The 27,145-nt window shown below is 45.6% G+C and overlaps 1 protein-coding gene across 1 annotated transcript in view; it reads left to right on the top strand.

Moving 5' to 3' along the window:
• Positions 1 to 27,145, top strand: part of Dock5 (dedicator of cytokinesis 5) — a 184,689-nt gene that overhangs the window by 90,869 nt on the left and 66,675 nt on the right. The window contains exons 7-18 of the mRNA XM_026411607.2: positions 147 to 282; positions 1,638 to 1,795; positions 2,865 to 2,946; positions 5,422 to 5,551; positions 7,899 to 7,971; positions 12,422 to 12,564; positions 16,091 to 16,216; positions 18,117 to 18,241; positions 19,151 to 19,249; positions 20,998 to 21,070; positions 22,471 to 22,574; positions 23,476 to 23,659. Of these exons, the coding sequence (XP_026267392.2) occupies positions 147 to 282; positions 1,638 to 1,795; positions 2,865 to 2,946; positions 5,422 to 5,551; positions 7,899 to 7,971; positions 12,422 to 12,564; positions 16,091 to 16,216; positions 18,117 to 18,241; positions 19,151 to 19,249; positions 20,998 to 21,070; positions 22,471 to 22,574; positions 23,476 to 23,659 (1,433 nt within the window). The remainder of the gene's footprint in view (positions 1 to 146; positions 283 to 1,637; positions 1,796 to 2,864; positions 2,947 to 5,421; positions 5,552 to 7,898; positions 7,972 to 12,421; positions 12,565 to 16,090; positions 16,217 to 18,116; positions 18,242 to 19,150; positions 19,250 to 20,997; positions 21,071 to 22,470; positions 22,575 to 23,475; positions 23,660 to 27,145) is intronic.

Below are 27,145 nucleotides of genomic sequence, written 5' to 3'. Positions count from 1 at the left end.
TAGTCGCTGTGCCAAATCACAGAAGGCCAGGGCAGAGAGGCTCTGGGGAGAGGACTGAGAGTCCTCTGGGTTCTTTTATGAGGGCTCTTCCCCGGACAGTCTGCCCTGGCGGGAGAGTAACTGCCTGGCCGCTCTCTTCTCTCCAGGATGCTGGGGTTAGATCTGGTGGTGCGAGACGACAACGGGAACATCCTGGATCCAGATGAAACCAGCACCGTTGCCCTCTTCAAGGCCCACGAAGTGGCCTCAAAAAGGATCGAGGAAAAGATCCAAGAAGAAAAGGTACACATTTCCTGCAGTGGGAAGATTTCGGCTGCCGGGATTCCATTTTTGCTTTGGTTGTTGAACGAGAGGAAGGAAGTCACTGACAGCAGAAGTAGAAACGTCTAGGCAGTCGTTTGCCTTCTCATGATAAAGGGGAAATGCTGGAAAGAACCGGCCCACTCTATATGTTCTGTTAAGGAAAGACTGCAGAGCTGTGTGTATTCTAAGTGGAAAAAGCAAGGTGCAGGATGGTGTAGACAACATGCTGTCATTTCTGTTTCAAAAAAGAATATACGGGGGGAAAAAAAGACACGCTTTTGTGTGCAGAGAGCAACCCTGAAATGATAGACAAGAAATTGCTCGTGAAAGGATGCCTCTGGATGATGAGGTTGCAGGGAGACTTTATTGTGTAACCTTTCTGTGTTTGGTGCATACGTTCCTATTTTTTTTTTTTTAACATTTTTTTTTTTTTTAGTTGTCCATGGACTTTTATTTTATGTGGTGCTGAGAATTGAACCCAGGGCCTCACGCATACTAGACAAGCGCTCTACCACTGAGCCACAACCCCAGCCCCCTATTTTTGAAAGTAACAAATAACATTGAAAAATGAAGTGGAAGATTTTGAAAGTAATAACTGAACATTAAAGAAAAATTACCAAGCTGTAGAAAAACAGATGAGAAAAAGAGTCACCCACATCGTTACTACCCCAATCTGATCTTATTGGCATTTTGGTGTATTTTCCAGTGTTTCTGTTTTAATGAGTACAGATTTGTCTTGATCTTCCTTAGTTTATAGCTTTTATTTCTTTACCGCGTCATGATGATAGTTAACTGTGTTTCTGCATCCAGTGGCATCCACACCCAGGGTGAAGCCTCTCTCTTGTCAGCATTTTGGCAGCTGTGACTAAAGAATCTGAGTAGCACAAGTGTAGAGGAGAAAACCTTTATTTGAGGGCTCACAGTTTCAGAGGTCTTAGTCCCTAGAAGGCTGGCTCCATTTTTTGTTTCAAAATGAGTGATTTCCATAAAGAGGGTTAACAGATCAGGGGTTTTTTCCCCCTGTTTTTGAGCTTTATCCAGCAGTCTTGATTAAGAGGTAAAACCTTCCTGAATCCACTAAAACCAGGAATCATCGACTGCAGGCAAAGTTTATTAAATTGCTTGTGTTCAAGGCCCTGATCGTGACACTGAATCGTCCATTGATGTTTATTCCTTGCTCCTCTGTGGGTTGGGTCACTGGTCCGCTTACGTCCACTTTCTTCTCAGTGACCGCTCCTGCAGGGTGTGGCTCTGTTTGATGCTGACGTGCAGGATGATATCTTTGCCAGCGTTTCCCATTAGCCCAAACCAAGGCATTTCCATGTCTTCCCCAGTCCATCCTGCAGAACCTGGACGTGCGGGGCCAGGCGGTCTTCAGCGCCGTCCACACTTACGGCCTGTATGTGAACTTCAAGAACTTCGTCTGCAACATCGGGGAGGACGCAGAGCTGTTCATGGCCCTCTACGACCCAGACCAGTCCACTTTCATCAGGTAGCAAAGACCCAGATCCCCTGCCGTTGACACTGCAAGGTGCCCGTTTTCAGAAGGGGAGGCGGGAACCAATGGGAGAGGATTTCCAGGCAGTAGGGAGGAAAGTCCGTTGGTCTCCGAGGCTTTCTGCTATTGCTGCTTGAACAGGGCGATCTCAGCCCTGCACGGGATGCAGGGGCCACTTGAAGCCAGTCAGGACAGAGGTGAGAACAAAGAGTCCAGGAGACCGCAGCGGAGGAGCAAGAGAGGGATGAACAGAGGGTTGTTAGGGCCCTGAAACCAGCCTGTGTGATCCAGTCGTGGTGGACGCATGTCATGGTACTTTTGTTCAAACCCTTAGAATGCTCAAGACCAAGGGTGAACGCGGATGGCCCCTGTGGCCTGTGGGGGGTGGTGCTGCGTTGGTGCAGGTTGGTCCGTTGTCACAGATCACTCTGGTGGGGGTCGTGGAGTAGGGAGGCCGTGTGTGCCTGGGACAGAGGATCTGTGGCAACTCGGTCCTTTCAGCTCAACCTCCCTCCGTGTGAACCCAGAGCCGCTCTGCGAAGTCTCTGAGAATGTTCTCCACCCAGGCCTTGGGGAATGACGCTGGGCCTCTTCAGCCCTGGAGTGGTGCTCTCCTGGGCTCCTGAGGAAGTGCAGGCCTATCTTCAAGAAGGCAGTTCAAAGCAGAGACTGATGAGATGTTGACTTAAAAAAACAGTATTTGCCTGTGGTGATACGGATGACAAGGGGCAGATTGGAATGACTGTAATAAAACTAAATTCTTGACTCAGCAAGGCAGAGAGTTCTTTGCAAAGAATGGGAAATGGAAAGAAGGCCCCAGAAAGTAGAGTCTCACAAAGTCTGCCGTGCCTGTGCCGTCCGCTGTCTGCATGAGTGTGCCCTGTGAGGTGCAGCGGGGAGACCCACCCCCCACCTGGCCACTGTCACGCCTGCCTGTTGAATTACACTGAGTGTCTCTGCTCCTTCCTTTTACCTTGAAACTAGCACTAACAACATCCTTCATTCCCCAGGTGCCTTCTCATTAAGAATAATTTTCTTTTTCTTTTTTTTTTTTTTGGGCCAGTGAAAACTATTTAATTCGTTGGGGCAGTAATGGGATGCCCAAGGAAATTGAGAAGCTCAATAACCTTCAAGCAGTGTTTACTGTAAGTTTGCCTTCTGTTTAAAATCCTCTTCTTTGTCATTAAGATATTAGTGGATACACAGGGTGGAGATATGGAAAACACAACAGATAAAAAGAAGAGTCATCCTAATCCTCCTAGCAGAAATAACTTAGTTGTTTATTCAGCAACTATTTATTGAGCACCAAGTAGATGTCAGGCATGGATTTGGACACTGAGTTACATCCCTGAACAAATTGTGTGGGGGGGCAGATGGCTATGAACAAATCAGGGGGCAAAAATTCTTGTTCTCAAGCAGCATCCTCCTGAGGAGAAGGCAGATAAGAAGCAATTGTTACATAAGTGACCAAATTATATAGAATGTTACAAGTGCTGCATGCTTCCAGGTATTGGGGTCATCTTGCTGGGAGAGGCTGTGTTTCGGGGGATTGGGCGTGGCTCAGTGGTAGAGCAGGTGCTCAGCATGCTCCATGCCTTGGGTTTGGTCTCCAGCACCAAAAATAAATCGGTAGGTTGGTCAGGGGCCACCGTGAGGAGACCCTTGAGGAAGAACCTGAAGTGACCGAGCCTGAGAGCTGTGCAGACAGCAGGGCCATGGGGTGGGAGCTGTCCGACCTCTTACAGTGTCATGGTCCCTCAGAAGCAGGATGGAGACCTTTTCGGGGTGTGTTTCCTTCCCCTCCAAAGTGCTGCTTGATGTAGCTCAGGGCAAAGAAAAGCGATGGGCTACATTTGGGGACATGGTAACTCGCTTCCCCTTGAGTTAGGAACTTTCTGGGCTTCTTTTGCTGTTTATGACCTCGGTGTTTAAAGTATGCTGTGCGGCCACCGTCCAGTGCTCTGAGACACCTTGGTGGGCAGGGACTGTCAGGTGCTCCCTTCAGTCCTCCTCCAGCAAACCCACGTTTTATCTCCTCATTCTCTCAGTGCTCCTAGGGCAAGAGGGCCCCAGTTACAGCACCAAAAGGAGGACAGGAAGCATCTGTGGTCCCTGTACAGGCCACTGTTGTACTTCCTGTTAAGTCTTCTCTCTACACAGGCAGGGGCTGGTTGCCATCCCTGGCCGACCCCTCTGGATCTTCACCACCCAGCAAAGCAGGCAGCAAAGATCCGGGAACTCTTCCCCAAACCTCCTAGTATTTCCTTGGTTCAGAGAAATGTGGGGGTTTTTTCCTAAAATCAAAAGGCATTTATCAGCCTAGATGCACTTTTTTTAAGTTTGAAAAAGAATTATTGAATCTTTGGTGCCATCTTAGAAGAGCTGTAGTCCACCCTCCTTTACCCCCCTCCCCTGACACACCTGTAGTTAGGATCACCTAGTGTGTACATTTCATGTCCTGACTTTTCAATTAAAGAGAAGGTGGAAATCATCTCCTGCTGTTGGTTTACAAAGACTTCATTTATTGCATATTTAATAATATACATATATATGTGCCATGGTTTATGTAACCGGTCACCTGGAGTCTGGACTCTTAGTTAATAGAACTCACAGATCCTGGAGTAGGAATTCAGGATGGATGTTAGTGGTGTGGACTCCTGTCTTAGTGACCCAAGGTAACTGGGTTGCAGGGGATGGATTTGGAAAAGTAGTTCTTGGTTCAGTAAAGAGGTGTTGTGCTGCTGTTTCATAGAAAGACTTTGAGGTGTAGTTAAATTATTTCTGATGTGAAGTGAATAAGGTCTGTGAGCTCAATCTGGGTACTTGCCTGTCCTTGTGAACGCGAATGGGAGAGAGCCTCACCACATGGAGCAGAGCCCCCCACCCCACCCCAGCCACACCTAGGGGCCTGTGTGGAACTTGCCTGCCAGGCCTGTTTCGAAGACAGGATGAAATGTCACAAACTTGTGTGGGTACTCAATAAATGTCAATGTCATAAGAGTTTTTATTTCATTTAACACTGAAATGTATCCTGTACTGAGACAGGCGCTAAAAGGATATATACCCATAGCAACAAGTGTCCTCATTTCTAAATATCCTGCTTGATTCACTAAACTAGGGATTTTAAATTGACTATTATCTCTTTTAGAAATTTTCTTCCTGTTATTCTTTCTTTCATTTATTTACTTTTGTGTTCCTAAGGATTGAGTCCAGGGCCTCATGCATGCTAGGCAAGTGCTTGACCACTGAGCTACATCCTCAGCCCTTTTTTCTTTTTATTTTGAGACAATGCTGAGGCTGGCCTTAAACTTGCAATCCTCCTGTCTCAGCCTCCTGAGCCTCTGGGTTTGTAGGTGTGTGCCACTGTACCCGGCTCTGTTTCAGAAATTTGAAGTAGGAACTGGGGAAGAAAAAAGGTGTTGTTTAATAAATATAAAATCATTTTGTCTGATGCCATCATTGCTCTCAGATGATCATGGGGCAGGGAGGAGTCATTCTGGTATTTCAGCATTGAGAAATATGCTCTGCACAGTCTCCATTGTAGAGTGGAAAGAAAATTCTCTCGAAGGTGGCAGTGACCAGCCTGACCCCCTCCCTCTGTGTTCTTTGTCTGCTGCCAGGACCTCAGCAGCACAGACCTCATCCGGCCTCGCATCAGCCTGGTGTGCCAGATAGTCCGGGTGGGCCACATGGAGCTGAAGGAGGGCAAGAGGCACACCTGTGGACTCCGGAGACCTTTTGGAGTAGCAGGTACAAGAAAGGCCCAGAGACCTGTGTGCAATGGTCCAGCGACTGCGGGCTGCAGTGTGGCAGATCTGCAAAAAGTTAGGGGTGGAACTGGCATAGGACACAGCAGCCAGAGAACTGAAAGTCCCGGAGCGCCCAGTACACTCACATTCGTAGGAGCACCGTTCACAGTCTCCAAAAGGTGGAGCAACCCAAGTGTCCATGAGGATTGATGGGCAAGGGAAATGAGGTGGATGCATTGGAGGCAATCTCCCTCAGCCTCATGAAGGAAGGCCAATCTGACCCATAATGCGCAGGCATGAACCTTGAGAACAGTGTGCCGGGGGACATGAGCCAGACACACAGGGGAAAATACTGTGCGATTCCATCTACATGAGGTGCCTAGAGGAGTCGGATTCATAGTGACAGTAGAAAGAAGGGAGGGGGAGGAGGGAGCTGTTGAATGGCTATGATTTCAATTTTGAAAGATGGAGAAGTTCTGGATGCCTGGTGGTGATGTTGCCGCCCCTGCGTGGATGTGTAAAAATGGTTATGATAGTAAATTTTATTTTATGTGTATTTTGCCAGAATTTAAAAAAAAAATGTAGATGTTGATGGACCTTTATTTTCTTTGTTTATTTATATGGGGGGCTGAGAATCGAACCCAGTGCCTCACACATGATAGGCAAGTGCTCTGCCACTGAGCCACCACCCCAACCCCGATTTTACCACAATTTTAAAAACTGAAAAAGACAGAGGAAAGGTGGAAGACAGACAGGCTGGCCAGAAAGCCAGTCCAGATGGGGAAGGATGGATGATGTCACAGTCAGTGTCACTTACACAGCCGTTGGCACCTGGGACTGCCAGCTCTCGATTGTGGGATTCTGGGTCCTCAGCCCACCCACCCACCCCTGCCCCATCCTGTGTTTCCTGCTGTGTGCCCAGCACAGTGTCTCATACAGCAGAATCAGATCCGTCTATTGGAATCCTTCCTGCCCATGCCAATGTATTGATTTCCTTCCTTTTTTATGGTGTTGGGACGTGAACCCAGGGCCTCGTGTTTGCTAGTGTTCTATCACTGAACTATACCCCCACCCTAGTAATTTTTTTTGTGTGTGCAATTTTTACAAGGTTTCATTAAGAGCTGTCAACAGGTTGAATGTGACCCCTGCTTCCTACACTGGCTTAGCTGAAGTTTCCCAAGGCTTCCATACTGTGTTGTCTGAGTTGCTCTACAGACAGCATTTCTTCCTGCTCCTTAGTTCTTTGTAGAATTATCTCAGACCCTAGAACTTCGTTTTATCTCCAAACAGGTTATCTGGGGAGTAGATGGTGAACACAGAGTTTATGGCCAAACTAACTATTGACCAAGGCGTCACCTCTTGCCAAGGGCCCTGTCTGTCAGCAGCTTCACATCGGCCCACTTATTGATTACTTATTAATAATTGAGGCAGCTGGGCTAAATGGTTACCTGACTTGGCCCTGCAGTCCCTGTTGGGTTCACCGCTTGACTTTACTACTTAAAACTGAGTAACTCAAGGGAAAATTTCTAACCTTTCTGGCCCTTAGTTTCCTCATTTCTCTTTCTTTTTTATTTACTTTTTATTTTATTTTTTATTTTTTGCACTGGGGATTGAACCCAGGGATGCTGTACCACTGAGGTACATCCCCAGCCTTTTTAATTTTTATTTTGAGATAGGGTCTTTCTAAGTTGCTGAAGCTGGTGGACTTGTGATCCTTTTGCCTCAGCCTCCCAAGTGAGTGACTGGGATTACAGGTGTGTGCCCCCATGCCTGGCTAGAATTCCTCAATTCTCAAAGTAGGGCTGTATCTGTAGAAGCGAGATAACCTGGCAACCAGCCCAGAACAGAGCTAAGGACTCTTCTTTGGGGAAGGAACAGGTCACTGTTGGGTCTGTTGTGATGCTCCTGCCCAGGTTTCTGAAGGAACCTGGATGAGAATCTGTCAAAGAGACATATTCTTGATCCCTACAAGTCTTGAGTTTCTCTCTGGTCTTTTCATTTTTGTGACAGTCCTGACCAAAAAAAAAAAAAAAAAATGTATTCCCTGTGACTTTGAATGCAAGCTTGCTAAAAATTCACACCTCAGGTCATCCATGTTGTGGAGATTTTAAAAGGGTTGGTCCACAGGGTGGATCTGAGAAAATGGAGACCTCTTCCTGAGCAGCCTCAGGCCTGGCTTCTCTGCTGGGCTGGGCACCCTGGGAAGGTATCACTGGCTCAGAAGGAAAAGGAGCATCCGTTGATCTCTTTCTTCCCGTGTTCTGTGTCGGCTGATACTGCCCCTTTCCATGGCGACTTAGCGAGGCAGGGAGTGATTATTTCTCTAATTAAGTTCCTCTCCTTCCTAGTGATGGATATTACCGACATCATACACGGGAAAGTGGACGATGAGGAGAAGCAGCACTTCATTCCGTTTCAGCAGTAAGTACTTTGGCATATCCTGGGTGACTTGAGGCCTGGATCAGCTATTCCAATGCGGTGTGAACACAGAACCAGGGACAGGTAGCCTTTTGTCATTTAGGGAGGGAGACCGCTGCAGCTGGAAGGTTGTTAGCTAGTAGATCCGCAGAAGGCTTTATTGGGAGTTGGACTCTAAGACAGTAAATGGGACATTTCCTGATTGCCTACACCTAACCAAAGGAATATGAAATCAAGAGTAAAGTGTACATCTGTAAGTGTACATCTGCCAGAGAAGGTGCATTTAAGTGTCAGAAATGCTAACACGTGTCCGCACCCTGTTATGTGGAGCAGTGGAGTCACATTGGACAGAGGGAGCTTCTCAAACTGTCTCATGCATAGGAATCCCTGGGACTCTTCTTACAAGGCAAAATTGGATCCAGGAGGTCTGAGGTCTGCATCTGACAAGCTTCCAGGGGATGCCCACGGCCCTGGTCCAGGGACCACGCTTTGAGTAGCCAGGGTTTAGGAGGTAAGAGAGTGAAGGCTGACTAGCCCCTAGGTTAGTGTTACTGTACACAGGGAAGCCAGCCTGGGACCTCAGGAAAGGATTCCCCCAGAGCTGGCAGGCCACTGGGGAGCTGTTAGTGAGCATATCCGAGTCCTGCTGCTGAAATGACAAGTGTGGCCTGAGCATTGGGACTGGTCTGACAGTCAGGCTCCTCTCACCACCCCCACCCTGTGTAGATGGTGGTGGCCTAGGGGAACCCAGGAAGTTTCTGGAAATGACTCCTCCCATAGCCAGGAACTTGCATCTGTCTCCACAGAATTCCAGAAAGCAGTTCAAGGACATTTGTGATAATAACTCTTGATTTACATATCATATCGCCAATGAGGGGAGAAAGATAAATTATGTTAAAGAAACATTATTTTGGAGAAAATTAGCTGATCACTTAAGAAACATTAAATTAGAGCCCAGTCACACACCCTATTTCAATATAAATCACAGATAATTAAACCTATCATTTGTAACAACTAAATCCTTCAATACTATAGGAAGAAGTCTTATGTAACAGTGATATAGAAAGGTCATTTTAAGTCACACACCAAAAGTGTGACTGAAAAAAGAAAATTGATGGGTTTATCCAGCCTCCAAATTGAAACAACTTCTACACAAGAAAAGAAAATGTTTACAATATGTATTAGAGAGAGAGAGAGTATCCATAATGTATAGAGAGGGCTGGCGTTGTGGCTCAGTGGTAGATCACTTGCCTAGCATGTGTGAGGCACTGGGTTCAATTCTCAGCACCCCATAAATAAATGAATAAAATGAAGGTCCATCAACAACTAAATAAAAATGTTTTTAAAAAGACTTAAAAATTTTAAAAAATAATTAAAGTTAGTAAGCACATATAGAAGAAACAGACACAAGAAAATTCACTGAGGATCCATGAAGTGCAAAAGAAACAAGGTTTAATGTTGGGTTTGACCATATTTAAAAAATATTCAGTGTTGTTAAGAACCCAGTTTGTTTGGGCACAAGGAAATACATATTGCTTACAGGCATGTGAATTGTCATTTTTCCTTTTTTTGGGGGGGGGGATGTACTGGGGATTGAATTCAATGGCACTCAGCACTGAGCCCCATCCCCAGCCCTATTTTGTATTTGATTTAGAGACAGGGTCTCATTGAGTTGCTTAGCGCCTTGCTAAATTGCTGAGTCTGGCTTTGAACTCAAAATCCTCCTGCCTCAGCCTCCCAAGCTGCTGAAATTACAGGCGTGCGCCACTATGCTGGACTTTTTAAATGTAAATTGTTAAAAGCCTTAAAATTTAGATATTGCAAAGAATATCCTTCATAATTAATAATGGTTATTTACCTTGGTTTAACTATTTATGGTTTCACCCTTTTTGTTTGCTTCCTAGTTTTTTCACAATAAATATATGTTAAATGTGAGTTTATTATTTAAAATATAAGGATCCTAATCTTTCCATTTCAAGTTCAGTTCTTTGGGGCTGTTCTAAGTGTCTTGATGCAGATTGCCCCCAGTAAACAGTACTCTCCTCTTTCATCCAGAGGCTGCTGCTAATTATTTTTAAAATACCCACTAACCTGGTACCCTCAGGGACACAGACCTTCCATGGATAGGCTGAGGTGCAGACTTTAGGTAAGATAGTGCTGATATTAGTTAGAACTTACGTCCGTGAGCGCTCTTCCTGAAACACATGCAGAGGCGTGCATTGCTTGACTCTTGGAAAGGGTGTGTTCTGAGGTGCGAGCCAGCAGTTCCATCATTACACCCACCTTAGAGAACATGCTCACACAAACTCAGATGACCCCGACGTCACCAGCTGATATATTCTTATGGGCCGCCGTCACATAGGCAGTCTCTCATGAACCAAAATGTCATAATGTGGGTACATGACACTCAAACATAAATATGTATGTATTGTATATAAATACATTTAAATAAGTATGTTAAATAATTATATTGTTTAATACAGTGTTAATGTATTACTTTGTTATACTTATGAATATATTTAATATGTTAACCAAATGGCTTGGATGAATATAAATATAAAATGTTGCAGGTGCATTACACATATATGTCTTTGCTGTCCCTGAATGCTGCCTCTGCTGTACATACTTATATAATCTTACATGTGCATTGTGTGTATATTTACTATTGTTATAAATATGAATCTACATGTTAGGAGCAGCATTCATGCGTATGAAGATGTCTGAATATTTATGTTCATTGCTGTGGTGGGGTCCTCCTTTGGTCACGTGCCTCCCTGCTGGGTTCTGAGCCAGCGGCCATGTAGCAGTGGTGGGCCCCCTGAAGTTGTCCCCATTGAGAATAACACCTGTTCTGAGTCCCCAAGGAACCAGCCCTAATTTGATTACTGCTCACAGTCACTGTGAAGTGTTCACATTTGCAGTGGTGGCCTCTGGTATTTAACACCTGCGATTTATGGCAAGAGCTTTTGTAACCTGCTGTGGTGTTTGAGCCTGGAAGGTTCTGGTAGCTCTAGGGAGAGTCATTTGAAGGAAACAGCTTGGATTCCAGCAGTCCCAGGTTCCAGACACATGTTTGCTTTATTAGCAGGGTACAGGGCTCTCTGCAAGGACAGCTGGCCTGGGAGGCAGAGGAGAGGAGAGGCTGTTTAGCAGTGCCAGGCTGATAAGCAGACACTGATAGCGCCTTCCAGAGAATGGGCCATTGGGTCCTTTGACCTCCCTCTAGAGCCTCAGCCTGATGAGATCATGCCCTGGGGTTTGTTTGCAGGGCCCCTCCCATTGCGGTCCTTAGTGTGGTTTGTCATCATGTGGGAATCAAGCACACCTTCCAGGTGCCATACACAGGGACCTCTTCTGTACACGGGGTGGTGGGGGTAGGCGGGGCCTCAGAAGGCACCTGAACCAAGCCCCTTTCCCCACAGAGGAGGAAGCTGAGCGCCGTCAGGTAGAAGCAGGACCTAAGCCAGGTCTCCTGCCCCTCTCACCAGTGTGAGATCTGCAGTTCCATCCTAGCAGCCACCTCAGGAAGACCTCTGAGCACTGCCTCTGATCTTAGTTAACAACATTTTTGTTTAACAGTTTTGTTTTTTTCTTGGGTTTGCCTCAAGTCATTTCCAAGATGAATTTAATTTTTAAGAAAAATATAGGAAAGATAATGTCAAAGACAGAATTATAATAACTTCTTTTAATATCTATTTTATTTCATTTTTAGCACTAAGGATTGAGCCCAGGGCCTCATGCATGCTAGGCAAGTGCTTTACCACTGAGCTATGTCCCCAACCTTATTTTAATTATCTTTACCGGCTTTATTTTCTGTTCTGGGATTGGGCAGCACCTCATTCCACAAAACGGAATAATTGTCCGGATGAGCTGAGCCCAGGAGTTGATCATATAGACAGAAAAGAGCTGAACAAAGCAGAAACAAAACAACAAGAGGATTGGTCATTTCAAAGTTACTTCCCTACAAGTCAGGGGCAGCAGGACAGGACAGTAGGAAAAAAATGATTGACCAGTTTAACATTGTTACTTTAGTAGTATCTCGAAAGGTACCTTAGGACCTTTATGGTGGAAAAGATTAAGGCAGAGAGTGCTTCATGGGGCTGAATGAAACGGGCCTGTTTGGGAAAAATGCTGTTTTCTCTTTCTCTCTCTCCTTCACCCCACCCCCACCAGATTTCTGGAAGGTCACACGTGCAGCTTGGTTTCAGCTCCGTGAACTTTCAGCTTGGAACTTTACCATGAGTGATGCTGTTTTGACTTCCAGCCAGATCTGGGGTCCTACAGGAGCTTACTCCACAAGCGTGGCTTCCTGTGATTTGTATTTAACACAGAGTCCTCTGGTTGGGTTGGGGGTCTATGTTTCCCTGAGACCCACCGTGATCTCGTGATACGAGGTTGTGCCAGGGGACCCTCTGTTCTTCCCTCTCCTCCTCACCACGTCTGTCTTTCCCAGAATTGCAATGGAGACCTATATTCGGCAGAGGCAGCTCATAATGTCACCCTTGATGACATCGCATGTGACTGGAGAGAACGAGCCACTCACTTCAGTCCTGAATAAAGTGATAGCGGCAAAGGAAGTGAATCACAAAGGACAAGGTACAGCACCCCGTTCTGGGCGGAGTGGGGACTTTGGCCAGGGTGGGAGAGGCTTTCAGAGCTGGGCCTTGGACTCCTGCCCTTTCACTATCTCTGATACAAAACAGCCTCTGCTGGGGACCACCCACCTCAGGCATGTAATACCCAAGAGCAGGAGCACGCACCCGTGTGAGTGAGATCACAGCTGAATTTGGAAATCCTGTGAAGCACATTTTTATCCCATGAGACTTTTCTTCCACCCTACGTTCCCAGTGTTGATGCTCTGTGAGTGCACCCAGAAAAAGAGAATCAGAAATAACTAGGTTTTGCCCCTGGATAAGTTTATTCCATGCCATCTTCTAAAACGGAAAGGAGAAGTACAAATCAATATGTATTCATGTAACATAATATAATAATATATCATTTTACATATCACCATCAAATATCATGAAGCTTTCTTGGGTACTTTTAGTACCTCCATGTCTTATTCTGTTGACAGAACTTTAATAAGTTAGAGAAGTTCTGCTTATGGAAACTCATTTTAAACTCATATTGAAAAGACCCCCGTTTCCCTGTCCAAGGAGAATCACACGAAACACTGGCTGCAATAAGCAAGAGGTGATTTATTGGGACACAGGCGCCTGCGGGTGCCCAGCAGAACCTCAGCCGGAGCTTTGGTGAGCTGGCACACCGGGCTTGGGGATACAGAGATTTTTATAGGGTAAAGGGGCAGTTTTCACGTGGGGGAAGCAATAGGTTTCTTAATAGTTAATTTTAAACCCAGCATATAGGCTACCTAAAGGGCAAAGTTGTTTTTCACTTTATGTTATGGAAAAAAAACATAAAAGCTACATGTTTGCACTCTGGTCCTCTTGTTCCTGCTTATTCAGGCATGCCTTGGGACCTAACTAATTATCTGAAAAACACCTCTGGTGCCTGCGTAGGTTTGTGACATGCCTCGGTGGTTTTGCAACTAGGCCTGAGGTTGTTGGGCTGGGGTCTTTCAATATAAGGAAAAAATACCTGAAATTTTAAAGTTAAGATTCCAAGATGGGGACCCTAATTGTGTAATAGTAAAGATTGAGTCACTTTTTTTTTAATCACCCTAGAATTGTCTTCTGAAATAGAAGCAGATATATTTAGTTTCTTATGTATTCACCATATTCTGAGTGGGAAAGATAGGTAAACTATAAATAAAAAATCTGAAAACAAATAGCTAAATGTATGTGGTATTTTGGAGCGCTTAATCTAAGGATTCTTACATTAAATAGATTGCTGTGTATGTATGATTTCCTTTTTCTTTGAAAACTAGAAGTACCATTTCCTTTTTTTGCTGGTGAAGAATAGAACAAGCACTTTTCAAATGTTTTCAGGTTCTGCACAAATATGTTTGCAGCTGCATAATATTCCAGTGCTTAAAAAAAAAAAAAGTTTCAGCAAATTTAAAGATCTTAATTGGCTTCATTTTCTCTTCTGGAATTGTGCAACACTTCATTCCGTAAGTGTTCTGGTGGTTTGAACAGGAGAGATTGGCATTACAGACAAAGTCTTAAGAAAACACAAAAACAAAGAGCAATCCGTCATTTCAAACTTACTTCCTTGTCAATAGGACAATAAATGACTTGCTCTCCTCAGGTTACTTCTGGTTACTTTTTGTGTAAAGATTAAAACACCGGGAGCTTCATTATCATGCTGTCTGAAACTGGCCTGTTGGGGAGATTCGAGGTTATCTCCACTCCTGATTTCCCGGATGGTCAGAGAGCACATGAGTTTCATTTTGAGGATGTGTACTTTCACATGGGTGATGCCATTGGTTTTTAGCATGGTGTGTTGGGGCCCTGTGCGGGAGCTCAGTCCAGAAGGATGGCCTCCTGTCGTTTTGATTTAACAAATTGAAGGAAATTAAATCCCCTAGGTAAACACCTAAGTGCTTTCTAATTTACCATAGTAAATTTAAATTCTTCTGCTAGGATGAGCTTTAGACTGAAGCTTTTTATGTATTTAGGACTGCCTCCCCAAGAAAATTCCCCAAAGTAGGATTTAGGGTCCAATGGGGAGACACACTTAACCAGAGACATAATGTAGCCAGATGGCCAGCCAGAGGTTTCCCCCAGGGGTCCTGCTTGCTCTCCAGGCTGGAGGGGGCCGGCCCCCTGCCATGCACTTGGCTGCGCTGTCCCAAAAATTGAGACCTAAAAATCGGCACCTACTTGAAAGGTGAAAAGTAGCCTCCCCTTGTTCTGTGGCCTGTTTACTTATTTATTTACTTTTGAGAGGGGGGGTCTCTCTAGGTTACCTGTCTCGGCCCCCTGAGTAGCTGGAATCACCTGCCTGGCCACTGCTCCCAGCTGCCTTGCTCTTTAGTTGGGGCTCGAGGGCGAATCTCTACCCTTCATCCATATTTATGAGTTTTCTGAAGTTTCCCATCTCAATTTTATGAGATCCTTATATAATGAAAGTAATAAGCTTTGTCTTATTTGAGACACACTTTTGCAACTTCTAGTTTGCTAAATATTTATAAACTTCTCATTCTTCTCTCTGAATTGTCTGTTCATTTCCTGTTTACTTGTGTAGGGGACATTTTTTTTTTTTTCCTGCGAAGGGGATTGAACCCAAAGACGTTTAACCACTGAGCCACATCCCCAGCCCTCTTTTATTTTTTATTTTGAAGCAGGGTGTCACTAAGTTGCTTAGGCCATGCTAAATTGTTGAGGCTGGCTTTGAACTTGCAGTCCTCCTGCCTCAACCTCCGGAGTCACTGGAATTACCGGTGTGTGCCACCATGCCCAGCACTTGTGAGGATCTTTACTTTCTTATAATGACGATGAATTCAAATATCTTATCATTTTGTAGTATATTTCTTAGAGTTTTATGCTTATGAAAGCTTTTAGTTTGTATGTGGATAACTCTTTTGCTTTTGTAATTTGTGTCTCTTTTTTAACAGAGTTCATTCTCAGAGATGGCGTAACTACACATTTACTCTTTTAATTTCTTGACTTTTTTCCTATTTGCTTCTTTGTCATCTAAGGAACTTGTTTTGTATGAATGTCTGATGCAAGAAGTTAAATTGATTCTGCTATAAGTAGCAAGAAATTGATCCCAGCATATTTATGGAATTGCTGTGTGTCTGTCCGTGTGTGTCCCCTCCCCCCCTTTATCTGGAGAGTGGAGAGGCCTTTTGTCATGCACTAAACTGCCTTTTACTACAGTACTTAATCTGTTTCCAGCTTCATATAGTATTGTAGCTTTACAACATATTTTGGTATCAGCTTGGACTGCCTTTATTTCTTTTCTCCCACCCATGTAAGGATCTGTTCCTATTGCTATCAAATTCTCAAAGAAATCCTATTGTGATTTTGATGGGAGTGTCATTAAAATTGTAAATTAGCTGGGGGAGAATTTGCATCTTTACAATAAGGTCTCTGTTATTATTATGCAACTCTTGCTTTTCTCAACATTTCTGTGTGTGTGTGTGTGTGTGTGTGTGTGTGTGTTAGTTATATAGGTCATCCAGAAAACTGAAAGTCTATCTTTTCTTTTCTTAAAGGGCTTTGGGTGTCCTTGAAGCTATTGCCAGGTGACCTTTCTCAGGTTCAGAAGAATTTTTCACACTTGGTGGATAGATCAACCGCCATAGCCAGAAAAATGGGCTTTCCTGAGATAATCCTTCCCGGTAAGCACTGGGCTCCACCATCTATGTCCTCTTCACTGTGAGAACTTGCTCCAACAGGACACAGGAGGCCATTGGGGTCCACAAGACTCAGTTACTCGCCTGCAATGGCCCCAGGATGGTGGAGGTACACAGCTCCAGCACCCTGGAAAGCTACACCATAAGCAAGACCCAAAAAATGCTCTTACTGGAACTCAAAGCTCTCTCCCTCTGTTCTGCACAGACCCTGGCAGATGCTTCCCTAGCTAGACTTCAGACAGGAGTGGACACGGCCCAGGGCTCCCCCTGCAGGAGGCTAACTGGACATGTTGGCATGTTCCCCGGCGCTGGCTCCATTTCCTTAAGCCCCTACTGTGTTCTGGCTCTGCCCTTTTCTGTGGGGACAGGAGCATAGACATTCATCCTTGGCATCTTCACTGGTACCTTGAGCTCCTGTAGTCCAGGGCTGGTGCTCTTCTGCTGCGTTTCTCGGGGAGGGGGCCTCATCCATGCAGCCGCCCGGTTGAAAAGCTGAAATCCCCCTTTGCAACTCACAGAGTTAGTGAGGAAGACCTGCCATTTTTTCCTTGAAAGACCTCTAATCCATTCCTTCGTTCATTTCCGTCACCTCCACCAGGCTGGACCCGGGGTTTCTGCCCTGGACAGCTGTGTAACTTCCCTGAGCGGCTCTTCCTGCTGACTCTCCCCCTCCCCAACCTGTGGCATAGACGAGTGTTCACCTGAGCTCACCCCACTTCCTCTCACTCCTCCTTGCTGATAGCATTGCACAGACTTCCATTTATGTGCAAGATGAAGATGCAGATTCTTAATTTGTCCTGCTGGCCTGTGCGGGGAAGGGATTTGACTTTTGTCAGTCTCTGAAGCCTCGTCTCACCCCGTACCTCTCCCACCTCTGCCCTTTCCACCAACTCCTCTCTCAGCCCAAGATATCAACTTGAAGGAAAGACCCCCACAGCATCCAGACAAGGTCATTGCCCACATTTTTAACCTAACCATGCATTATTTTACCTTTGGGAGACCTGAGATGCATCATTGGGTAATTTCACTTTGTGCGGACATCATAAAGTGCATTTACACTGCCTAAAAGACTGTGACGTCACTAGACTATGTGATCTCGTGGGACCACTGTTATGCATGTGCTTCACTGTTATCGGAAATGATGTTCAGGTCCTGACCGTTTTTGACATATGACAAATGGAGTTGCTGCGTCAATTACGGCTCTTGGCACACACTGTCAGGTTCTCTGTTGGCAGAGTATGTCCATTAGGATGTCAGGTTGGAATGTTGGAGCAGTCCCCTTTTCTTCCCTCCCAGCCACTGTGGGCAGTATCATCTTTTTAACCCCCAAAGGGAAAATTGATAAAAATGACACCTGTTCCAAATATGCAGCCCAATTTTCTTTCTTGTCGTGCTATCAGGTTTTAGTTTTTTTTTTTTTTTTTTTTTTTAAACATTGGGGGCCGTTTGATGTCATGCAGATTTTGGAGTCATATTTTTTTAAATCCTGAGTCCTCTCATCTGGGAATTTGAAATGCCTTTCATGTATTCCAGGTGTCTGTGGGAGCCACACATGTATTAATTAATTAATTTTAAATTTGTCATTATTTATGTGAAAATATCACACTCTCCAAATAACGATATGAAAAAACCACCTTGTCACTGTATCCTAACAAAATATACATGTGCTCATTGTTAGTCAACAATTACCACCCAGTGGAGTGAGGAATCACTATTGGAAAGACATGTTGGTAGAGAGAGCAATAAGCTGAGAAACACGTGTGGAAGTCTGCTGAGAGCACCGTTGGTTGTAATCCAAGCATTTCTTTCGTATCTTATTCCATCCTCCGAACCTTTGAAATGACTTCTCTCAGCAACACTCACAGGGTGGGTTGTCCCCTTGCAGGAGATGTTCGGAATGACATCTATATCACCCTGATCCACGGGGAGTTTGACAAAGGGAAAAAGAAGACGCCTAAGAACGTGGAGGTGACCATGTCTGTGTTTGATGAGGAGGGCAACCTGTTGGAGGTAGGTGTCACGGAGTCCTCCCGCTTCACACCCAGCGCTGTACAGTGGCGGTGGACTTGCCCGCCTCATTGTAGTTATTCTCCACATCAGGGTGGATTGCATGTTTCCTAAGGGAAGGAAATAAAATCTGATTATCATTGACCGGTTTTACTAGTGAACCTGCTTAGACTCTTAATTTGATTTTTCTCCTATGCGAAGAAATAGCTCCAGCCACTGAGGGTTTTAGGAAGGAAACCGATGTCCAAGTGGTTCACCAAGCCAAGTCACTCTGTGTCAGAGGGACAGGCAGAATGCACTGGGCCATGGGGTGGGAGGTTTTTTTTAATTTTCCTATTATTGATTGAGCCCTTGTGCCGCCTGAGTTCATTCCAAGTACACACCTTCCCTTGTTGGTCATCTCATAGCTTTGCTGACCCACTGAGGCCAGGTTCTCCAGAACAAGGTGGTTCATTACTAGGAAGAGACACAGCCCTGAATTTGAGCGATCATGCTGAACCATTACACCAAGTCCCTAAAGCAGAATGCAGACCCCAGAGAGAGACCATTCTCCTCAGACGGCAGAGCGTCCACACGTGAGACCTGCATCCTCGTCCCTGTCACCAGGCCTCTGTTCCCTGAGAGAGGAGAGAGAGAGGAGAATGTGTGCCTCAGGAGGGAAGAGAGAACAGAAATCTCAGGACGGAGGAAGAGTCACACATTTGGTGTTTAGTCCTGAGCTACTTCCAGGTTTATATGTTAGACCTTCAGTGGAGTAGTAGAAATTCAGTCTGGCTCTGCTTATCAGCCCCCAGACGAGCTTACAGATGCCAGTTAAGGGCATATGCTGGGCATGAGGGCTCCTGCATGGTGTGTGGGAAGCTCTTTCCTAGACCATAGTATCCTCTCCTAATTTTTCCTTTCCATCCAAAGAAAGCCATTCATCCGGGTGCTGGCTATGAAGGCATTTCAGAATACAAATCAGTGGTCTATTACCAGGTCAAGCAGCCCTGTTGGTATGAGACTGTCAAGGTGAGCATCTGCCATTTGCAAGACTTTTTATCTGTTAAACCTCCCTTAGATTCCTGTCTGCTCTTTAACCTCCGAATCATTTCTAACCTTTCCTGAAGTTTTAGATAAGTTGCCTGTGGGGTGCAGTGAGAAATGAATTGGTAGTCCTAATTCTGACTCAGAACCTCTATCTTCAATAAAAATTCAGCCCTCTTAAATAACAGTCTCATTCATAAATATAGAGAAATTTGAATAGAGAAACTTGTGGTTGTCACGATGCAATCAGCTTGCCAAGATGGTCCAAAACTAAGCGGAAATTTTCACACTCTGCAAGCAGTTTCCTAACATGTTTTTCTTCTTGGCTTCTACCCAAGCTTTCTGGGCCTCTTTTCAATTTAAATATGGGTCTTACAAAATTCCAACGTGGTTTTCAAGTCAGGCATCTCCTGTGGGTCCCACAGAGGCTTCGGCAACTAAGCAAGCAGACTTTGTAAAGCCCTCTTCCTGATGAGGAGACTGAGACTCGAAGAAATTAAGTGACACCCAGGATCCTAGAGCTCCTTCTGTCAGAGCTAGCTCTGGAGCTGCCTCTTGAGATGTCGTGGGTCCTTTCCGATTGTCAGGGCCATATGAGCTCTTCATAGAAAACTAAAAAGAAAGTGGCACAAAACCCAGAAAGATTGCACTCGTATCTCAAGAGAGAAGCAACTAGTGTCAACTCTCATCTAGTTCATGTTGGAATAACATTGCTCCTAAAAGTTTTATGTTGTGCTTTTTTTTTGTACCAGGAATTGAACCCAGGAGCACTTAACCACTGAGCCACACCCCAGCCCCTTTTTTTGTATTTTATTTAGAGACAGGGTCTTGTTGAGTTGCTTAGGGCTTTGCTAAGTTGCTGAGGCTGGGTTTGAACTTGTGATCCTCCTGACTCAGCCTCCCAAGCTGCTGGGATTACTGGTGTGTGTCACCATGCCCATCTAGGTTGTGCCTTTTAAAGGTAGCTATCTCAGGCATTCTGAGTTCTCCAGAGACAATTTTTGGATGTTTATATAATGCTCCATTGTATGGTCATGCCAGAATTTATCAAACTATTCACCACGTATTCCTGCCCTTTCCACATGGCTTTTCTCCTGTCCCCTCTGTGTATAAAGAACAGAAACCTTCCTTGCCTCCATGCTTTATCTTTTCCTTCTGTTATGGTCCCTGATTACTACCATCTTAGTGGACACCTTGCAGTCAGAAAAGTCCTATCTAGACCTCAAAATACCACTTGGGAGTATTTGCTATTTCATATTGGAGTAAATGCTAGAAATCCTTCATAGCTCCATGCTCTGAATCTACGATCAACAGCAAGATGAACTTCTCCTAAGATTCTCGTGGTTTGACAATAGTTCGGTCTCCTGTGAATAAAACCTTGTAGCAAGTCTCACTCTAGGCATGCTTGCTGTTGCAAGATGGTGGCTGTGCTAGGTACCCCGATTTGATCATTCCACGAGGCCTATGTGAATCAAAACATCATGCTATACCCCACATATATGTTCATTATGTCAAATAAAAATAAATTCATTAAAATGGAGCCTCCTACTGGGCTGGGTTTGTAGCTCAGAGGGAGAGCGCTTGCCTACTGTGTGTGAGGCATTGGGTTTGATCCTCAGCACCACATAAAAAAATAAATATTAAAAAAAAAAATGGAGCCTCCTTCTGTAAAATGAGCCTCAGAGGCCAAGAGCTAGGCGTCTGTAAACCGTAAACTCCTTGCCGTCTTGCAGGTGTTCATCGCCATAGAGGAGGTGACACGCTGTCACATAAGATTCACCTTCCGACACAGGTCATCTCAGGAATGTAAGTATTAGGAGGGCTGAGACATATTTCCATTTAAAAAAAGAAAAAAAATGGACTCTTCCTTCACAGTGCTTTTGTGGATCAGGAGAATAAGCTACTTAGAAACTAGATCTTGGGCAACTTTATTTCAGAATTCATTGGTGCGAAGGAAGGGCTTCCAAAAATCTTTATTATCACCGTCTCTCAGAATCCCTCCCCGGCCTGTGTCATGGAAGATGCTAAGAGATGCCACGTGGCAAAAGGGTTCCACTGTGAGGCAGGTGTCGGAGATGCTGCACGTTATATTTCCCTCTGAGACCTTCTCAGTGGGGGATCTCCAAGCTCACCACCAACGAGGTCTCTGTGAGCAGGCATATGCGAAGCTCTATTTGCACACTGCCTTGCTGAGTGCCCACGGTCATCTGATGACACTTCCTGCTTTTATGCACATTAATACCACAGGGCATAAGGCACAGCAAGGCCAGGTCCTGGCTAGGATGGGACAGAGCTGCACTGGGGCCGAGGCATCCACTGCAGATGCACAGAGCCAGATCCCAAATGTGAGAACTGTTTTATTCCAGGTTGTGGAGGGGCCCTGAGAGGTGGCCTGTGGTGGGGGTTGGGGGTTTTGTTTTGGGGTGTGCTCATCATAGGTTTATCCATGACACCCAGCATTGGAATGGGCCGAAAACCATCAGCCGGTAGAGGGGTGGTGTAGTCATGCAGTGTGTCACTGCTCAGCCACCCCTGTCCCTGCAGACCCTAGAGCCGTGCCTCTGATGAGAGCAGGCCACAAGGTCCCAGCCACAGAGGTCAGGGCGGGTTAGCAGCGAGCCCAGAGGCTGGCCCAGTGCCCGGCCTCCTCAGGACGCTAGACCTTCCCCCCCAGATGCCACAGGACACACCTAGGCTGTGTGTTGGGGAGGGTGGACAGGCAGAGGCCTCAGGCAGCAGCATCCACCCTCACAGCCTCGGGTTCAGAACAGCAGAAGTGAGATGCTCGAGAAGGGTCTGAGCAGGGCAGGCGGGGGCTGGGGTTGGATTGGATTGGGGGCACCTCCCTCTGGCTGGGTATAGAGACGGTATTGGGCGGAGGAGGACTAGAGAGACAGACCCATTAGGAAGAGAGCCATTTAGGATGTGACCTTGATGTGGATCGGTAGCCACTTCCACGTTCTGATTTGGGTGACTCAGTGGATGCTGATCTCGTTTATTAGGGAATATAGGCAGAGCCCGTACTTGGGGGGTGCCAGGTGACTTCAGTTGGAGGTCTGGGAGACACACAGGGCTACCTCCTTGCTGACTGGTGTTGACCACAGTGGCTGAGCAGCACACCCCGGGGCAAGCGTGAAATTAACCAGCCCAGTTCTCACCGCTGGTGTCTTTCCCCACTGCTCAGACACGTATTTCTGTCTTTCCAGCCAGAGATAAATCAGAGCGCGCTTTTGGGGTGTCCTTTGTGAAACTGATGAACCCAGACGGCACCACCCTGCAGGACGGGAGGCACGACCTGGTGGTATACAAGGTACTGACGGAATAAGCTCCAGACGGCTGGATTGAAACTGGCCTTTTAGACCCCTTTCAGATTGATGTGTGCAAACATCAGCCACCTCTCCAGAGCCATGTGTGTTTGCCCCTTAAAACGTCTAGAAAGGCAGAGGGGCCCCTGATGGTCCCACCGTGTGGCTTCTCAAGCCTTTCTGGAGACAGTGAGTGGCACTGCTGTTGAGTCCTGGAAGAGTGTCTTACCCTCAGGCAGAGATCATGCCATGGCTCAAGGAGCCAAGGGGCCGGTTCCCTCCTCAGCATCATCTTGCACCGCACACAGACAGTGTGTTGTTGGCTCTGGTTGGAGTGTGAGCACGGTGGGATGTGGTTTCCATGTCACCATAAATGATTCCCTGCTGGCTGGGTCTTGCTTCCTTCCCTGAGAGCTTTGCTCCCGTTCTTCCCCTCTAATGCTGGTGAGCTCTCATATCTACTGGTCCCAGGATTTGGAGTAGACACTGGTCAATCTCACATATGCAACAACATCTGGGCGGTTGTACCGTTGACAACTCTTTTGAGTTGTATCTGATGAATATTTTCCATAACATTTTGCTCATTTGTAAATAGCTTAAAAGGCATAGCAAGCTCTCCATCAATCCATTAAAGTAAAATGTGACCACTTATAGATTCAAGAAAGTGGAGTGCAACCTTAATCTGCAATATATGTATTTATTTCTGGCAGAGACTAGGATATTCTGGTTTCTAGTTCACAACTTCCTCCATGGAAAGATATGACAGTGTCAGGGTGGAGGGGATCGGGAGTATGATTTGGTAAAGCCTGCATCTCACACTGGAAGTACGCTGTGCTCCTGAACAACTTTTCTATTGCCTGTGAGAGACGTTACCTGTTTGGTGTTTCTAACCTGCTCTCTTTTCAGGGGGACAACAAGAAAATGGAAGATGCTAAGTTCTACCTGACCCTGCCTGGGACCAAGGTAGAGATGGAGGAGAAAGAGCTCCAAGCATCCAAAAACCTGGCGGCCTTTACCGCAAGCAAGGAGAGCACAAAGGACAGTTTTCAGATCGCCACCCTGATTTGCTCCACAAAACTCACCCAGAACGGTAGGTGTGGTGACCACGTGGACACCGCCAAGCCCACCACCCGGTCCTCCTGGGCCTCCTGGCTAGACACCAGGTGCTGTACCACTTGGGGCCAGGTCTTCCAGGGAGGGATCTGGACAATTGGATTCCGCTCTCTGCTCTTCCAGTGCTGTTCTGGGGGGCGCTGATCAGATTGCAGAGCTTTCTGAGGTTTCGTGGTCCATCTTTAAAATAGAATGAAAGGCATTTCAGTTTTTTTGTTTTTTTTTTAATGTTGTAAAACCTATAAGTATGTTCGCAGAGGCTGTAAATCTGCAAGTCTTGTGTTTCCTGCCTTCCAGGCAGCGACTCTAATAATGTGTTGTAGGTAGTGTGTGCCCAGGAGATGTTCGATGAGGGAGGATGCTGGCAAGAGCTTCATCAGACTCGTGCCCAGGCAGCAATGGCAGAGAGCAGCGTTTCCTGTTAGAGTTCCTCTTTTCCTCATGTATTCGCCCCTTTCCTGTTTTTTCCAAGAAGTCAGGAATTTTCTGCAAAATCAGCTGATTGGTCTAAATGGGGCTTCATTTGGTCTCTCCTTCCAGTCTCTGATATCAGTTGTGGCTTTGTATATAATGTGGCTTTTGGTAGCCAATGACAGCTACTCATTTCACCTATGCCACATGAATGGCGTCCCACTGAACATAGTGAGTCAAGGACTGGCTGCCCAGGGGCCCTGCTTTAGAAATCCTATATCCCCTGTGCTGTGGAGAGGATTTGAGCAAAGGACCTGGCAGGAACTCTGCCTTACAGAAGTGCAAAGATAGACCAAACAGTTTAGATAATCTGGTACAAAGATCCAATCTTGGCTGGTCCTAGGAGGGTGGATATTGAGTTTGTTTTGATGAATCATGGCCGGCTGGAGGATAGGGATGGTATTTCAGCTTGGGCAAGTGGCTTCACAGAGTGAAGTTCAAGTCTCCATATGGAAAAGCAAAAACTCATCAAAAATTAAGCCAGAAAACATCCTGAAATTTATAGAAGACATGGCAGAATTATACCAGCCACATAACCCTCATTATAGAAATGATTAAAATAACAGCTGGTAGGGGTTCAAAGGCGCAGTATTTTTCTTAAAATATTTATTTTTTAGTTGTAGTTGGACACAGTGCCTTTATTTTATTTACTTATTTTTATGTGGTGCTGAGGATTGAACCCAGGGCCTTCCACATGCAAGCGCGCTACCGCTGAGCCACAACCCCAGCCCCAAAAGATGCAGTATTTACAGAAGATAAATTTGACTCCTTGCAAATGAACCTCTGTAACAATGAAAGCTGTGCACAAGAGTGACTTACATCTGAGGATGGTTCCCCCTATCCATAGCAGGGAAATCATGCAAACAACACAAGTGTCCAATAGTTGGGATCAGTTTAAATATTATAATGTAATTGATGAAATTTACACAGCTGCTAAATTTGGGTTTCAAAACATAGTTGAGGATGTGGCAGACTTTTTAACACTATGTCCATGATCCCAGTTCTGTTTAACTGTGTGAGAACACTTTAAGCCAGATCTCCTGGTTCACTTCCCTGCTCTGCCACTTACTGACTAGCTGTTATGTCTGGGGCAAGTGGCCTGATTTCCCCATGTTTAATAACGAGAGTGTTGACAGCACAGATTGAGTATCCCATACCCGGAGTACTTGGGGCCAGAAGTATTTTAAATTCCAATTGTTTCTGGATTTTGGAACATTTGCCTGTGCATAATCGGGAATCCTGGGGATAGGACTCCAGTCTAAACAGAAATTCACTTGCTTCATCGTTCCTTTGTCAGCCTTCATTATTGCCGTTGTGGTTACATGGACACAGGAGAAGAACAAAAGAAAAGAACTCCAAAAGTTTGGAGAATTCTTCATTTTTAACTTCTTTCTGGTATTTTCCAAATATTTAACTGCATAATGTCAGAATATTGTGGGTTTTTTTTTTTTTGCATGGTAATAAACTGTATAAATCACTAATGCACTTAACTATCAAGGAATGTTCAAGAGGGACAGGGCCAGTGTTTGTTGAGTTTCTAGTGGGTTGGATCAGCCTTTCCAGACTAGACCTCAGAAGGCAAAAGTAAAACAAACAAAAACTCCTACAAAAAACCAGGAAGGAGTGTGTGAAATTAACTTGTAATAAAATACAAAAGGATGAACATGTTGTTACAATGCTGTTGTCCCCAAGCCAGAAGCAAGGAAAGCTTATTGATGGGTAGCGTGCCTCAGTTTCAGTGCTGGGTTTGCTGGTATCTGCTTCACCCCATTTTCTTCACCCCATTGTTTGAAACCTGGGCTGCCTGGATATGGTAGCCATTAGCCACATGTCCCTTGCAAAATTTAAGTTAATTAAAATGAAAGAATGGAGAATGAGGAGGCCAGTGGATACAAAATTTCACTCAGGAGGAACAAGCTCAGGGGCTGTATTTTAGCTCATGGTGATGCTAGACAATGATGCCTGCTTCAGAATTGCTGGGAGTGGAGTTTCAGTGTTTCTATCACAAAAACAGTGTGAAGTCTCTGTGTGTCAGTGAACTTGACTTAGCCATTCCGCCGTCAATACACATATCCAAACATCAGGTTGAGCACCACAAATAGATAGAATTTTTATCAATTTAAAAAATTTCTAATTTAAATAACAATCAGTTAAATTAAATTATGATTTAATCCCTTAGTTGCATTGGTCACATCTCAAGTGCAGCTGGTGACTTGCAGAGGGGACAGCACAGATGAACATTTCCAGCATTGAGGAATGCTCCCTTGGACCACACAGTTTGATTAACTTTTTCATCTCCAAAAATACTCACTTCCACAGGGGAAGAGAAACATCTTCCCCTTGGGTCTGAAAAGGGACGCTTCATCCTAGAGGGGAGTGAGGGAGAAGGGACCGAGTGAGAAAGATGGCCCCTCATTGTGAGCCTCAGAGAAGTCAGGGCAGGTGACTGACAGTTACGGATTGCTCCTGCGTTTGCTTTCTCCTGATTTGATGGAAATGATAAAGAACCAATGTAATTTATGCAGAGGAAGCAAGGGCTGAAAACATGCCCAGGCCGTCCACCGTGAGGGAGCTCGGTGAGCAACGTGGACAGCCGTTCTCCTCTCGCACAGAGAGCACGGGCTTTTCTCCTTAGCTGAGGATGTCTTTCGTGCAAGAGGTTCAAAGCTGCTGGCGCTGATCACAGACAGATCTTGTCCACTCTTACTGATTGATTGATGTGATTCCTTTTTACACAGCTAGAGCAGACGGAGGGGTATGGGCACACTTGGTGCTTGGTCCAGATGGAGGTGAAGGTAGACAGTGTCACCGAAAGGGGAGGAGGAGCTCTGGCCTTTGCAGTGTGAGGCCCCGCAGGTGACTCCCATGTATCCTATCCTGCACACCCTGGGACATGCAAGCATTGGTATTGCCATAATCATCTCCAGTTTGGGGCTGGGGATGTGGCTCAAGTGGTAGCGTGCTCGCCTGGCATGCTCGAGGCACTGGGTTC

The sequence above is a fragment of the Urocitellus parryii genome, chromosome 14, assembly GCF_045843805.1.
Source record: "Urocitellus parryii isolate mUroPar1 chromosome 14, mUroPar1.hap1, whole genome shotgun sequence".
NCBI classification, from domain to species: domain Eukaryota; kingdom Metazoa; phylum Chordata; class Mammalia; order Rodentia; family Sciuridae; genus Urocitellus; species Urocitellus parryii.
Note: the sequence above shows the minus strand (reverse complement) of the source record. Positions and strands in the feature narration are given on the sequence as shown.